The sequence below is a fragment of the Pteronotus mesoamericanus genome, unplaced genomic scaffold (assembly GCF_021234165.1).
Source record: "Pteronotus mesoamericanus isolate MK-2021 breed Mesoamerican mustached bat unplaced genomic scaffold, CSHL_Meso_final scaffold_36, whole genome shotgun sequence".
Lineage (NCBI taxonomy): Eukaryota > Metazoa > Chordata > Mammalia > Chiroptera > Mormoopidae > Pteronotus > Pteronotus mesoamericanus.
Window position 1 is genome coordinate 22,500,883 of NW_026555313.1, and position 15,425 is coordinate 22,516,307.

At 42.2% G+C, this 15,425-nt stretch overlaps 2 protein-coding genes across 2 annotated transcripts in view; one reads left to right on the top strand and one right to left on the bottom strand.

Moving 5' to 3' along the window:
* Positions 1-1,228: 1,228 nt before the first annotated feature.
* Positions 1,229-2,020, top strand: LOC129086166 (synaptophysin-like protein 1). The gene has a single exon (XM_054592631.1). The coding sequence runs from the start codon at positions 1,300-1,302 to the stop codon at positions 2,017-2,019; it is 720 nt and encodes a 239-aa protein (XP_054448606.1). The 5' UTR covers positions 1,229-1,299; the 3' UTR covers position 2,020.
* A 12,722-nt stretch (positions 2,021-14,742) lies between these two features.
* Positions 14,743-15,425, bottom strand: part of TMPRSS13 (transmembrane serine protease 13) — a 30,136-nt gene continuing 29,453 nt past the window's right edge. Inside the window, exon 14 of the mRNA XM_054592619.1 lies at positions 14,743-14,769. Coding sequence (XP_054448594.1) covers positions 14,743-14,769 — 27 coding nt within the window. The remainder of the gene's footprint in view (positions 14,770-15,425) is intronic.

Here is a 15,425-nt window from a genome sequence, read left to right on the forward strand (position 1 = left end):
CACAGTGCCTGACAATGGCAATTGCTCAATAAATACCCACTCCTTAAATTTTCTGTACTAATTAAACTCACTTCTGACCAGCCCCAAGGTAAAACTTCATCTTTAACTGCCATCTATTAAGTACCTTTCGTGTGCCAGGCACAGAACTAGGCGTGTAGCACACCTTCCCACACAATAACCTTGCACGCTACTAGGTATTACTTATTTGCATTTTCTTGTGATTGTTTTTATGGTGAACCTCACCCTGTAGCAGACCCCTGTGACAAAAGTCATAGTGATACAAAGACGCAAGACAGCAGCGCCCATGGGGCCAGAGGAAGACACCCACTGCTTCTGACCTGTACGCAGCGGCAAATTGCCAGGGTAGGGAGTGCTTCCATTGGGGTGAGAGTGCCAATGACCCTTACCCATGTCTGGGGGACCTGATCAATCCAATTGAACTCATTGAGCAGGCTCAGCTGATAGAGCAACAGAAATTGGTGCAATTAGCAAAAGAAATTGGTGCAATTCTCTAGTGAGGAGAGGCTTTAGGAAAGTACTGCAAACACAAGAGAAACTGAGCATTTACCATCTGCCTGGCACAGTGCTAATGAGTTCACATAAGTCACCTCTTCCAACCAGCACCACAGCCCTATGCTACAGATCCTATTATTATCCCCATTTCAGAGACAAGGCAATTGAGACTGACGGAATTGAAACAACTTTCCCAAAGTTTCTAAATTGGTAAGTGGCAGAACCAGGACTCGAATCTGGGTGCAAAGCAGGTACTGGTTTGGGGTTTTGTTTGGTGAAGATGCAACCTCAGCCCACAGCTTGCAGGTGTTCTGCATATTGGCCCATTCTTCCCATGGGGAGATCCTGCTCCAGGGGCCTCCCACTGTGCATGACACACGCCACCCTCAGCCACCAGCCACCCTCACCCACGCCCTGTGTGGGGCTGTGGCCCTAGCACACACTCCTGTTCTCTTCATCTCTCTCTGTACACTTAACACCATTAGCCAGGACAGGCTTGAAACTGTTTCTTTGTCTCAGCAACCTGTTTAGGGAAAGTGCAAAGAGGTGTTTTTCCATTTCGAATAGGCCATTTCTCTTACTCTCCCATTGTTAACCTCCTGCTTTGTGTACTGGTGACATTACATTTCTGTCTGTGATAAAAGAAGGGTGATTTGTGGCTCTTCTACCCAGGGATGAGTAAGAAATAGGGACTCGGCTTCCTCGCCACCGAACCGCTCCGACTCCTCTGTCCCCCTCCTCCTCCGCCCCGCAGTCCTGATTGTCTCTCCCTCCTTCCTTCAGAGGATGTCCTCCTTCCAGCTCAACCTCAACCCGCTCAAGGAGCCGCTTGGCTTCATCAAGGTCCTCGAGTGGTTTGCTGCTATCTTTGCTTTTGCCACCTGTGGAGGTTATAAGGGCAAAACAGACATTCTAGTGAAATGTTCTCCTACAGATCCTGAGAATAAAACAGTTACAGCGACTTTCACTTATCCATTCAGGTTGAATCAAGCATCATTTAAGGCACCTCCAAGTGTAAATGTGTGTGATATAGATTGGAAACAGTATGTCCTTCTTGGAGATTACTCTTCTTCTGCACAGTTCTATGTTATGTTCGCAGTGTTTGTTTTCCTATACTGCATTGCTGCTCTTCTGCTCTATGTTGGTTGCATAAACCTGTATCGGGATAATCGAAAACTTCCCATGATTGACTTCATTGTTACTCTTATTGCCACTTTCTTGTGGCTAGTGAGCACTTCAGCCTGGGCTAAAGCTCTTACAGATATTAAAATAGCTACTGGTCACAATATTGTCCAGGAACTTGGACCCTGTAAAAATGTGACATGTTACTTTGGCTCTGTGACTAGTATGGGATCCCTAAATGTATCTGTGATCTTCGGCTTTCTGAATATGATACTTTGGGGAGGAAATGCCTGGTTTGTGTACAAGGAGACCAGCTTACATGGTCCATCAAATACTTCTGCTTCCCATAACCAAGGAGGTATTTCACCTCCTTCCGGAATGTAATTAAAGGGAGAAGTAGTACACTGTTTGAAATGTACATCTGTACTATGTCCTGTTGCCAACATCTTGAGACACATTATTTGTTTCTAAAAAAAAGTAATGGCTTTTTCAATAAATTGGTGGGTTTAAAATTTTGCTGCTTTTTTTACATAAAGCCTGTGCCTTTCCTAGAAATTTACAATGTAAATGTATTCTCACATGTAAATTTGAAAATTCAGGGGCCTATTATGGGGTGATACCTTTTTAAATGAACATTAATTTCTTCACTAGGTTGTTTACACCTTAAGCTCTAAAATATATGTTCACTCAGAAAAGAGTTATATTGTCATATTAGGAGGAAAATCTCTACTTGGAATATACACTACTGTCAGTTTGTACAGATCATATAGCTATGACCTATCTGGTTAAGAAAGCCTTGGTTATATAAATCATATTTGGAAATAAACATATTTAGTTTAGAATTTCAGAATTTATATCTGAACATTGTTTATATATTATGAAAACTTTTAATTGCAAAGACTGGGTATGTGTTTTATTTCTGTTTTTCTAAATGACCTTCAGTACTTAATAGGTGTGCTAAAATGTTTTGGGAGTGGGGGTTGAAAATTTCTAATGGATACATAGTTAATTTAGTAATTCTGTCACACGAGATGTAAGGTACCATTATGCTGAGTGTTTAATATAATAGACTTTCTATATAAGTAGAAATAACATGGTTCAACGAGACATTTTGATATGTATGGGCATTACTCTGTGGTATTTGTTTCCTGTCCCTTTGTTGCTCATACCACTACAGTGCAGGTTGAGACCTGTTCTCCTTGAAAGTAGAATAAAATACTTCATCTTTCTTTTTTTTAGACCCTCCTTATAAGTTTAAAAAACTAAGATTGCGTTTTACTTTTGGAATATTTAACATTAGTTTCGATGAAGTTGCTATTTTGAATTTAGCATTGATATTGTGATAATAAATGCAACTCAGATTTCATGTTTCTTAATGTTCATTCTTATTTCACAAATGGGTAATTAAGGAATTGTGCATCCTAAGGAACCTTTGATGTTTTTTAATCTGATTGCTCTTGAGGTTTGTGATCTTTCTTTGTGTTTATTGGCCACTTAGGTTGCTCCTATTCTGTATAGCCTGTTCATCTTCATGGTTTGTGCTTTTTGTGTCTTTAGGTATATTCTGAATTCAGGGCTTATTCATATTCTGCTTCTTAATCTTTTTGTTGTACAGGGCCAGATTTCCTATTCTGACCACTTGATTGTTTATTTGTGAAGCACATCTTGCTATTGCCTTATTTTTGTTGATTTTATTCATGACAAGGATTGTCAGTATGAGAATATATCTTTTATGCAACCAACTTAATAAAGAAGTTAAAAAAAAAAGAAATAGGGACTCGGCTAGAGAGAGATCTGGCTAGCACAATTATGGTCATCATCTAATATCTGTTAAGTGCCCCACAGTGACTGCCCTAGACTTGGCAGTGCTCTGAGAGGACAAAGTCAAGAAAGATGGAGTAAGCTTCCTGCCTCGAGGATGCCTAGATGCAAATCTCCACCTGCAAGTCAAATATGCCAAAGCCTGGAGCACACAGGTGCATTCAGACACACTGTGACCGCAGCAGGGTTGTTAAAAGAGATTGTTGGACTCACCCCCAAGGTGTGTTGATGCTCTGGTCAGGGGCCCACACTTTGAGACCAGTGTACTAATACACCTACTTATAGCTCTTAGACATTCAGACATGTGCACAAATGCAGGTACATGCTCAGACGTACATGACCAGATACAATGTTCTGCCACCCTTCAGCACTCTCTGGCCCCACTTTCACCCTCACTCTTTGGGCTCCTGCATCTCCAGCCTTTGCATTCTTCAAGTCATGCTCCTGCCCCAGGAGGAAAAAGAGGTGGGAGACCAGTACATTGAGGCAGAAAGGCAGGAATGTTCATGTATGGGGAATGGGAGTAGATTCTCCCAGCAAGATGGTTCCCACTGATAGCAGAACAAGAGCAAAAAATTCTCTCTTGGTGGAAAAAAGTCTCGAACATGCTTCCTCCTACTCTTTGTCTAGTTAATGCCTCCTTACCCTTCTCCTTTTCAAGAAAGGCTTCCCTGATTCCTCTACCACCCTGACTACCATACTCAGACTGGGGCAGAGCCTAGTTATGTGTGGTCATATCTTGGTATAAATTGTCTTCATGTACTTATGGAAGGTTGGTTTGTTTGTTTGTTTGATTGATTGATTGATTTTTTTTTTTTTTTTTTTTTTTTTTTTTTTTAGTGTATGTTTGACTTCATAAGAGCCAGGATCTTGTGTTTCTCACAGTTGCAGCACTAGCTGAATGTCTGCTTCATGGCAGATGCTCCGATATATTTGTTAAATGAATAAGCAAGTCCTCAGGCATGTGGACAGCTCACATGTCCACACAGGTATTCCTGTCAGAACACATTCACATGTGCTTTTATGTCTGCCTTTAGCAATCTTGGATGCTGTTAGAAGAGAAGAAGTTAATTAAAATCTTCTGAAAGTAGCTTAGCATTTTGGATAAAAAATGTAAACAATCCTACTTATAGGAACTGACCCTTAGGAGATCAATGCTTCAGAATGAAGCAAGCACAAAGACATTCATGCAGCAGTGTTCATGTCGTCAAAATCAGGAAACTAGCTACACTACTTAGATATCCACTTACAGATAAAGTAATTTGGTATATCTATACAATGAAATATTCTTATCCTACAATTATTAAAGATAATGAGAATATCCATCCCCTTGGGGAAGGTGTTTGCCTCATGTCTTTGAAAAAAGGAAATCAGGATACAAAATAATTTGTAGCATATGATCCTATTTATATTAAATTAAAGACCTCTCTCTCTCTTTGGATTAATAGAGAGTTTTAGAATTTAGCAAAATGCTAATAATTTTTACCTCTGGGTGATGGGACTTAAAGTGATTTTTACTTTCTTCTTTGCAAGAGTATGTACCTCAAATATTGTTGAGAGGTTAAATGAGATACAGTATGTTATGATGTGGAGATTATAGCACAATATTTAACGCAAATACACGGTACCTTTGATATTATTTTTATGGTTTTCAGGATTGCTTGGATTTTTTTCAAATGTTCCTGTGTGAGAGTTAAATTACAAAATTACTTTAAAAGTAAAGCTTAAAAAAAGAGACCAGGATAGAAAGAACCAAGGAGGGAACACCCTGTCAAATTATCCACAGGTGCGTGCCCTCTGCCCCAACCTCTACGGCTGCTCCAGCATTTAATACCTTCCTCAGTACTAGTAAGTACTTGTACAATCTGTAGATTTCAACCGAATCTGAGTGACCTATTAGTCCACTCAGGGATTATCAGAGAAGAATGTGAGGGGGTCCTGATTTCTAGTCCCAACCACAAAGCAGACCCCATCCCAACCTCATCTGGGATACTGAGGGCATCAGTCATGCTTCCCCAAGCCTGGGCAGAATAACTGGAGTGTTTCTAACTAGAATTAGTATAGTAACCTGGGATGCATCAAGCCAGGAAGTTAAGAAAATGCAAATTTTCAGTCATTCTTCTTTCTCCACCCACTAAGCTCTTCATTAAACTGCAATTAAATTAGCATTCCCCTTCTCCAACAAGCTCAATATCATTGCATAAAGCTGACTAGCCTTAGACCTCTTCAAGATGAGAGTGTTCACTTTTTCCTGAGAGTGGTCAGTGAGGGTAAGATAAAGATAAGGGTTTCAATAGAATTCCCAGGAAGTGCCTATGCCACACCAATGCCTGCAGATTCCCTTTTTGTCTTGTTGTGGAGCTAATGCAGCAGTCCTCAAAATGTGGAATGAAGATCCTTGGGGCTGCTTGAGACATTTTCTGGAGGGTCAGCAGTGTCAAAACTTTGTTTAAAATAATGCTATAATGTAATTTGCCTTTTTCACTTTGTTTTCATTGTATGTACAACAGCAAAGGTGGGCGAAACTCTTAGTTCCTTAATGTGAATCAGGACAATGGCACCAAATTGGACTTGCCATCATTGTGTCCTTCACCAGCACACACTTAAACCAGTTTCACTTAAGAACACCCTTGATGAAACAGTAGAAATTATTCATTATTAAAAATTATTATTTTATTAATATTATCGCAGTCCTAAATACATGTCTTTTGCATTTTCAGGGTGAAGTGAAAAAGTATGCATATAGCACTTCTGCTGCATACTGCATATGCATATGAGTTCTTTCTCTCTCTCTTTTTTTTTACTACAAGATACTACAAGAAAATTAAAGTTTTCTAGGGGAAAAGTGTTTGTATTTTTGAGCTGCTAGCTAAACTAGCCACTTTTTTCATGAAACACCATTTTTAGTTGAATGAAGATTGACAAACTATGATTATCCAGACTCAATAGCTGGCAATCATTTTTTTTAAAAATCAACAAAATGAGTTTGTTATCTCAAGGAAAACATTTGATAATATTTATTGCTAATGATAGAATTTAAACTTTCAACTGAAAATTAGACTTTTGGAAAATTTGCATCCTTCGCCTTGAGCTAGACAGCTTCCCAATCCTTGGACTTCTGAAGAGGTTAATAGTGATATTAGTGCATATTATCTTTGGCCTTATATAATGAAACTATCAACATTTAGAAGATGTTCATAACCCAGAACCAATATTTCCAAATGCGTGATGTTACAAAATTAGACGTGGGTAAAAAACCCATTTACATTACTCCCTCAACACAGACCAAGAGATTTTAATGTAACCAAGTACAAAACATTCATTGAAAGTTTTCAGATTCTACATTGAAACTAACCTTTAAGAAACTATCATTAGTCAAGTTTGAATATAGTATCAAAGAAAAGTTTCCACAATTATCTGAAAAGATTATTAAAATAATCTTCCACTTTCCAACTCTATTATCTGTGTGAGATTGGATTTTTTTCATATATTTCAACCAAAACAACATATCATAACAGCTTGAATACTGAAATAAGTATGAGAATCCAGCTATTTTATTACGCTAAACATTAAAGAGATTTTCAGAAATGTAAAACAATGCAACTCTTTTCAGTTTTTGTTTTGAAAAATATAGTTACTTTAATAAAAATATTACTTATGTTAACATGCATGTAATTAAATAGTTATAAGTATAATGAAATAAGTACATTGCAGTATGATGAAATACTAGATTTTTAAAAAATCAAAGAAAAGCTAAAAAAATGGAGCGTTATACTGTGTTCATTGTTTGGAAGACTCAATATGCTAACTCTCCAAATTGATTATAGATTTAATGCAATTTTAAAATTCCAGCAGGATTCTCTTTAGATATAGACAACCTCGTTCTAAAACTTATATGGAAATGTAAGGAGCTAAAAGAGGCAAAATACAGAGAGCAGGCTGACAGCTCTGAGGGTGGGGGGCAGGGGATGGAGTAGACAGATTGAGCAAAAAAGACAGAGAAAGAACTGATGGACATGGACAACAGTGTGGTAATTACAGAGGGAAGAGGGATGGGGGAGGTGAAAGGGGGTGTGGAGGGATAAATGGTGGTGGGAAAAAATAAAATAACATAATATAATTAATTTGGAGGACTCACCCAACCTAACTTTAAGCCCTACTGTAAAGCTGTAGTAATTAAGACAGGGTAGCATGGTGAAATGATAAGACACATAGATCCATGAAACAGCATAAAGAGTCTAGAAATATGCCCACACACAATGTTAAATTGATTTTTGATGGGAAAGTAGAGTTTCTTCAACAAATTGTGCTGGAACAACTGAGCATCCATTTAAAAATAAACAAAAAATGAACCTCAATTTCTACCTCAATAGTATCCAAAAAATTAACTCAACATGGATTATAGATCCTAATGTAAAACATAAAACAACAAAATTCTTAAGAGAAAATCTTCATGAGCTTGAATTTAGCAGAGTTCTTAGTACAATCAAAAGGGGAAAAAATGATAAATTGGAATTTATCAAATTAAAAATTTTGCCCCATAAAGATAAGACGCATAGGGAGAAAATACTTAGAAATCACATATCCAGCAAAGACTAGTATCTACTCATGCCCTGGCCAACATGGCTCAGTTGGTTGGGCATTGTCTAGTGAACTGAAAGGTTGCAGGTTCCATTCCTGGTCAGGGCATATGCCTAGGTTGTGGGTTCATCCTCGGAGCATGTAGGAGGATTGTTCCAGTTGAAGAGCAGGCAACCAATCTATTTCTCTTTCACATCAATGTTTCTCTCCCTCTCTCCCTCTCTCTCTCCCCCTTCCTCTCTCCCTAGCAAGTCCTCAGGGAGGATATTTTAAAAAAAACTTATGAGAGAAATGCACATGAGTACCTCAATGAAATACCATTATTCATCTATTAGAATGGCTATAACAAAAATTACTGGCAATACCTAGTACAGTTGAGGATGTGGAGCAACTGGAACTCTTATATTGATGGTGGGAATGCAAAAAGGTACATTACATCCCTCTGAAAACAGCCCGCCAGTAGTTTCTTATAAAGTTAAACATACAATTACCATCTGACTAACAATTCCACCTATAGTAACTTATTCTAGAGAAATGAAAAATTAGGTTACATGAAAATCTACACACAATTTTTGAGATCCATGTTCATCTTGCTTTCTACCATTATCTCATCAGGAAGGAATGGCTTTGACCCAAAAGAGAATTTATAGGCCTTTGTGCAATGTTCATAAGGGAGACATGCCTGAGCTGTCTCTAAGAGGAAGGGCTTTGGGGGTTGAAGAGAGAGGAGAAGATTGAGCTTGACCCAGAGAGACTGGATTCCTGAGACAAGGTATTCTGAGAACAGTAGGTTTATGAGCTACTCCCTTTGCCTGTTAAATCTTCTGAGGGTGTCTGTGAAGGCTGTGCATCCAGACCTGGACAGCAGCGGGCAGGCTCTTCCAAGGCTGCATGTACTGATGGAGAACATGATAAGAGATGTTTTCTCGCCAGGCTGCTGCAGTTCTTCAGATTTTAACCTGCTTTTAAAAAGAAAGGTAACATTTCTTGTACCTTAGTGACATGGAAGAAATTCCTGCTGGCTCCACAAATGTTAGTTGGAAACCCCAGGAATAGATGAGATAACCAGGTGAGCACTTACCAAGAGAATAGAGCTGAGGGTGGTCTCCCAGGGAACACCATGTACAGAGCTTGTAGGAGACAGGAGGGCAAGCCAGAAAACAAAAAGGGGAACTGAGAGGGCTTGATGCTAAAGAAGCCATGGCAATTTCATAAAGCAGGGAGTACTGCAGAAAGTTCCAGTGAGATGAGGACTAAAAAGTATCCACCAGACTTGGCAACATGATGGTCTACTGACATGATGGGGCAAGAGCCAAATGGCTGTGGATTGAGGAGCTCATGGGGGAGGAGAATGTGTGCTCCTCACAGCCCTGAATGTTAGCTCCATTGGCTATGCAGTCAGATACCACCAAACCAGGACCAGGGACAGGTCCCAACCAGGTAGCCATTCTGGTCCCATCAATGAGAGAAGAAGGGTGAGCTCAACTCTGTGAAGCTAATGAAACCACTAATAGGGGATGCCTATCTGCCCACGCCACCTCCATGGAAAATCAGCCCATCACTATAATAAGACTAAGAGGAAAGTTTATGCAGAGAAATGGCAAATGTCCTAAGACCTGAAGGTTTATCCAAATTTTCCTCTCCTATCTCATTTGTTCAGTACAGGGATATGGAGGTAAAGGATCTGGCCCTCTGGCTGCAAATTCAGCATTTATTGAGAGGTCACAATTTGCCAAAAACTTTTCCCTGTGTATTTACTTGTATAATCCTGCAACAACATGGGAGATGGATACGCCCATTTTACACATGAAGAAATACAGGTTGTCTTGTCCAAGATTGCAGAGCTATGTAAGTGCCAGAGCTGGAATTTTTACTTCCTGTTATTCCTATTCCAATTCCACTGCTCTCTCTACTACAACATGGTATATTAGAAGGCATTATTCAACAAAGTTTCCCAGTGCCCTCCTTGTACAAAAAGTGAAGAGTATCTGGGACTCCGGGCTTGACAAAGGAAACGTCCTGCTATTTCTTTCTATCCTTCAGGCAGAAGATAAGGTATGGAGGACCAAAGACCAGGCTGTGCACTCCCCTTACCAGAGGTCTCACAGAGTCTCCTTCCTGGACAGTCCAGGCACTGGCACTTGTCTCCGGAGCATGGTCCTCTATGCTGTCTCATAGGCTCATTGTAAGACAGTTTGGAGCTTGCCGCCTGGGCTGGGTGGCAGATTTCCAGGTAACAGGAAGCCTGGGCCAGTGTAGAGGAAGTAGGGAAATGAGTGGCATGTGCCTCTCAGAGCCACCCACTCACATCCATGAGACATGGAGGTGTCCTGGGGTGACAGCTTGTCATGGCATGGGAGAGCCCTCCAGAAACCATCCACTTGGGACAAGCATGGAGGAGGTGCCACGGGGGTCTCCTCCCACTCCTGATGCACTTGTCCCAGCTTCTGAAAACTGCTTGGTCTAAGCCTCTGGTCATGCGACCCTCTGAGGGATTTGCCCAGCTTTCTCTGGGGAGTTGATTCACCCTGCCCCACCCACATCAGAAGCCCAGTGGAGAACAGAAGGATCCACAGACTTAGGTGGCAGACCCTATGAGATCACAAATAGGTGGACTCCACCTGAATTTGAAAAGCTTTTCAAATAAAAAAAGATGGCCTGGATTCAAAGTCCAACATCGGCACTTGACAATAGTTGTGTAGTTTGGGGGAAGCTTATTTCGTTTCCCTTGGTCTTTGTTTCTTCATGCATAAAATATCAACAACAATGCTTACTTTTTAGCACAGAATCTGGCATATAGCAACCATTCAGCAAATGCTAGCTATTATCATCATTATCCTCCTCATTATGATTACAAGGAACTCTTCTCATGCATCTCCCAATGTCCTCCGAATTGCACCAGCACATCAGCTGAACAATTGTGGCGAACAATAGCCTTGGGAATCTAACCAAACTCCAGGGGCAGCTGGATGGGCAGCTAGGCTGTAACTGGCTCTTTCTCCAAAGAGCCATCACCTGCCCCCCCCGACTCAACACACTCAGTTGCCCTCCTTTCCCTCCCCAGAGAAATTAAGCAGTCAATACAGTTGACAGAGCCAGAGAGTTTGACTGATACCTGGGATCCAGGGACTGTAGGACAGCATCATTAGTAATACCTCCCTCCACCAACACACACACACACACATGTCCCTGGAGATTCTGAACCAATTTGGAAAGTCACATTGCCCACCTTCCATGATTTTTGCAGTCTCTATAGATGTCCTGGGCCTGAGGAATGTGTTTTTCTCTTCCTATCTAGACACTGCTTTTTCACTACCTTACCTCTTCTCCAAAACATACACCTCTGCACCGTGTAAATCAGTCTATGCCCCACAAAACCTGAGAGAGGAGCGAAAGCGTCTGAAATGACTATGTAGTCAGAAATGGCCTAAACCCTAATTCCCTCCCTAAGGCCTATCTTCTGGTATGACCAGCTTCCTCTGATGGCCAAAGACAGCTGGTTGTCCTCCTAAACAAGTGTTCACTATTGCATGGGAACTGCCCAAGGACTGAATTTCCCAGTCCCACTTTCAGCGGTGTCCAACCTGAAGCCTGCAGGCCACATGCAGTTCAGGATGGCTATGAATACAGCCCAGCACAAAATTGTAAATTTACTTAAAACATTATGAGATTTTTTTTGTGATTACGTGTTGCAATGTATTTAACACGTGGCCCAAGAAAACTCTTCTTCTTCCAGCATGGCCCAGAGAGGCCAAAAGTTTGGATACCCTGGTAGTGGTGTATGACATGTTGACACCCCTAAAACATGAATGAAAATGATATATATCACTTCTGGGCCAGAACATTTAAGAAGTGGATATGCTTTCCACAAGTTTTCTTTCCTCTTTCCACTGGTCAGAAGAAGCTGATAAAGTTACTAGGTGGAAGGAAACCTCTCACTGATCAGGCACACTCATTGGACTGTTAGGTGGATGAAAAATAAAATTTGATTGGGTTAAGCCACGTAGATTGTGGGAAATTGTGGGATCCATGACAGTGGTTGGTTATGCCTACTGTAACATAGTGAGCCTGGCATCTGCCCTCTCCTCATTTCTTCTTGTTCAGATGGAGCAAAATAAGAATTCGAGGAAGGACTTGCCCTAGCATTGCCATTAGACACTAAAGCAAGCAAATTTGAGTTGTCCAAAGGCCAGGCCCATGGGGTCCAGCCTGGAGAATTCTGTACTGCTGGCTAGAGGCTTGAGTGTATGTAGTGGGGGCACTGAGGGTGGTAAGCACTCATCATGGGATCGTAATTGTTGAGATCAATATATTAAATGCAGGAAAAGTAAGTGCAGAGCAAGAAAGAATATATCTTTCAGAAGAAGCCAATGGGACCATCCATTCGATTCTCTTGGAAATAGTTGAATAAGCACTGGGGTTTCCTTGTAAACACACCTCTTGCTGAGCTGGCAAAATCAGAAGTAGAGAAAGAGGTAGGAGGGGGGAAAAAAAAGCACAGACATTAGAGTGGTCTTCTGCTATCCCCATCTGCTTTGTCTACTTGCCTACTCATTAAGATTCATTTCAAACATCACCTCCTCTGTGAAGCCTTTCCTGCCCTCTTTAGGTACAACTAGTGGCTTCTTTATTCATGCTCTAAGCATGGTGCCCAAATTCAACCACAGCTTCCATCACACTGGGTCACAGCCATGAGTAGCTGAGGATACTACCTTGGTCTTCTTATCCCCTGGGGCTTATAGGAGTACCTGGTACAGACTAGGCACTGATATGGCTGGTGAACGAATACGTAAATGAATGTATGATTAAGTGAGCAGAACCTAAAGTAGAAAAAAAAAACAAAATTCAGAACCCAAATTGAGGATGTCTGGACACTTGAGTGGACAATCTCGATTAGGGTACCAATAGGACATCCAATGACACAATTTTTTCCCTGGTCGAGTAGCTCATTTGGTTGGAGTGTCACCCCAATACACCAAGGTTGCAGGTTCAATCTCTGGTCAGGGCACATACAAGAAACAACCAATGATTCTTGTGGAACAACAAATAAGTGGAAAAACAAATCAATGTTTCTCTCTCACCCTCTCTCTGTTTCTCTCTCTCTCTCCCCCCTTTCCTCTCTCTCTAAAATCAATAAATAAAACTTTTAAAAAATTTAGGTCACATAACTTTTATTGCTGAAGACCATTGCTGGGGGTTTCTGTGGAAGTCAATGTTGCCCTCTGCCCCCTCCTCACCCTACCCCTGCCTTCATGACATGTAACCAGCCTCTCAGACTCTGCCCAGCCACTAGGCAATTCCAGCCTACTCTTCCAGGGCAATCTTTCCCCAAGTGGCTGCCTACCTTGCCTTGGTCGGGCTGGGCTGACCTGCTTGGACCCTGCCTCTGGGCATCATAGCAGCACCAGATAGGCCCAAGCAAGGTTGGAGAATGGGGCTGGGGAAGGAATGGGCACCAAGGCTGGGGAAGGTCCAGACCTTCAGCTCAAGTGGAGGCCAGGCACACTGATGGCTTGCAGGAATAGGGCAAATGGAATCCTTCAGAAGGGACGTTTGCAGGGCCTGGGGACAGTATCAGTTTTCTCTCCATGGCAATTTTAATGTTCGTGCTATGTTTCTGAAACAACTGAGAAATTTCAAGGTGGAGAAAGCCGTGGAGAAAGCCAAGGATAAACTCCAAAGTCCCAAAGCAGCACTGAGAATAAGGGATGATGATCCACCTGGATTTTTCCAGTCTCTTGGAAGCACAAAGAGAACCATTTCTTCATGGCCAGTTGTAGCCCTTGAATACAGCAACAACTGTGGCTCTCTCTGTCCTTGATTTGCCCACTAGCTCAAATGAGGATCCACTTCCATGAGTATCTCAAAGCAGCCACTTCAGCTCCTCGAGGCCAAGAACATTCCACAGGACTCTAGAGTGGCACAGCTCCCATGCGTTCCTTGGAGTTCTTGGGTTGACTGATGCTAGCTCTCCTGGCTCCAGGAAATTTTGGAGAATCTTTAAAAATACACCTACTTCTGTTTCTTAAATATAAAAAAAAATAAAATGAACTAAAACATACCCCCTACAGCCTGTGACCAAACAGGAACAATGAGCCCTGTTCACAGCTGTCAGCAAGGCCAGCCACAACGCAGCCACCTCTCCACATCCACAGCACCAGCGGGAGGTCGAGAGAACAGGATGCTTGTAATGCCAACAGGGATATCTTCTTACTAGGGACAGTCCAGGCACTCCAGCAAAAATTGTTACCATTCCTGGACAGCAGTGGTGTCACCAGGGCTGCTGGGTGGCTGCCCACTCTGGGTTAGTCTCCTAGTCAAGATCAGAGGAGCAAAATTCTTGACATGAACTCCCAGGCTTTTCCCTGGGCTCTATCTCCTCCATCCATTATGAATATGCCTGTAGGTATCTCCATGGTGTCCAAGCTGTTGTATCCAGGTTATTATTTACAGCCAGGGGTTTGAAAGGAGCTCACAGCTCTCCTGGCTTTTGAAGACCTTGGGAGAGCAACCAAACACACACACACACGCGCACATGCACAAACATGCACACACACATTGCATATTCACTGAAGCAGCAGACAGTAGAAGTGGCAGTAATGAAGGTGTCTGGTAGCCTTTAGCCCAGATGATGTTGCAAATGGCCCAGTCACTTTGGCCAGAGTCTACAGCAGCCAGTGCTGTGAGGTATAACAGGACAGCAGCTTAAGATTTCCGGAGGTGCACCTCACTCTGAGGAAGAGAATAGAAAGAACACAGTGAGGGTGAGCCAGATGGCCCAGAAACCAGACATGAAGATGGGGGCTTAAAGCCTAAAATTCAATCCACCTATCACCTGGCACTCCCTTCAGAGAAGAGGGGCAGCAAAGAGAAAACGATGGAAGCAGGTTTTGAGAGGCCTGGTGGCCTTCCCCTGTCCACATCGGAGCTCTCCATTCTTGTGTCCTTGGCCCAGCAAAGAAGGAAAGGACATGGCATTTCTGCTTTACAGCTTAGACAGCAGGCTCAGGGAAGGGAGGAGATGAGCTAGGTCAGCAGAGCGGGGGTGAAGCTCCATTTCCTGACACTCTCTTCCCCATGGGACCACTTCCTACCAAGGATGAGAGGCCTCCTACTGTCAGTGGCTTGTATGAACTCACACCTCAGCCATCACTGGGACAGGAGTGATACTGGGGCCAGCACCCACTTAGGTCCACCCCTTTGCAACACTCTGAGCCCTATCCTGCCAAAGGAAGAGGAGGGAAAGGAATTTAGGAAGCTGTGGCTGGCCTGATATTTGACTCCTGTCTCGCCCTCATATTCTGCACATTGTGAACAGCACCACCCTCAACAGGAGGCTGTGAGGGAACCCCTGTTAAGACCCTGGGGGAAAGCGTGGGCCCTCTTCC

Coding starts and splice junctions, on each gene's coding strand:
- LOC129086166 (XM_054592631.1), top strand. CDS start 1,300: ATGTCCTCCTTCCAGCTCAACCTCAACCCGCTCAAGGAGCCGCTTGGC.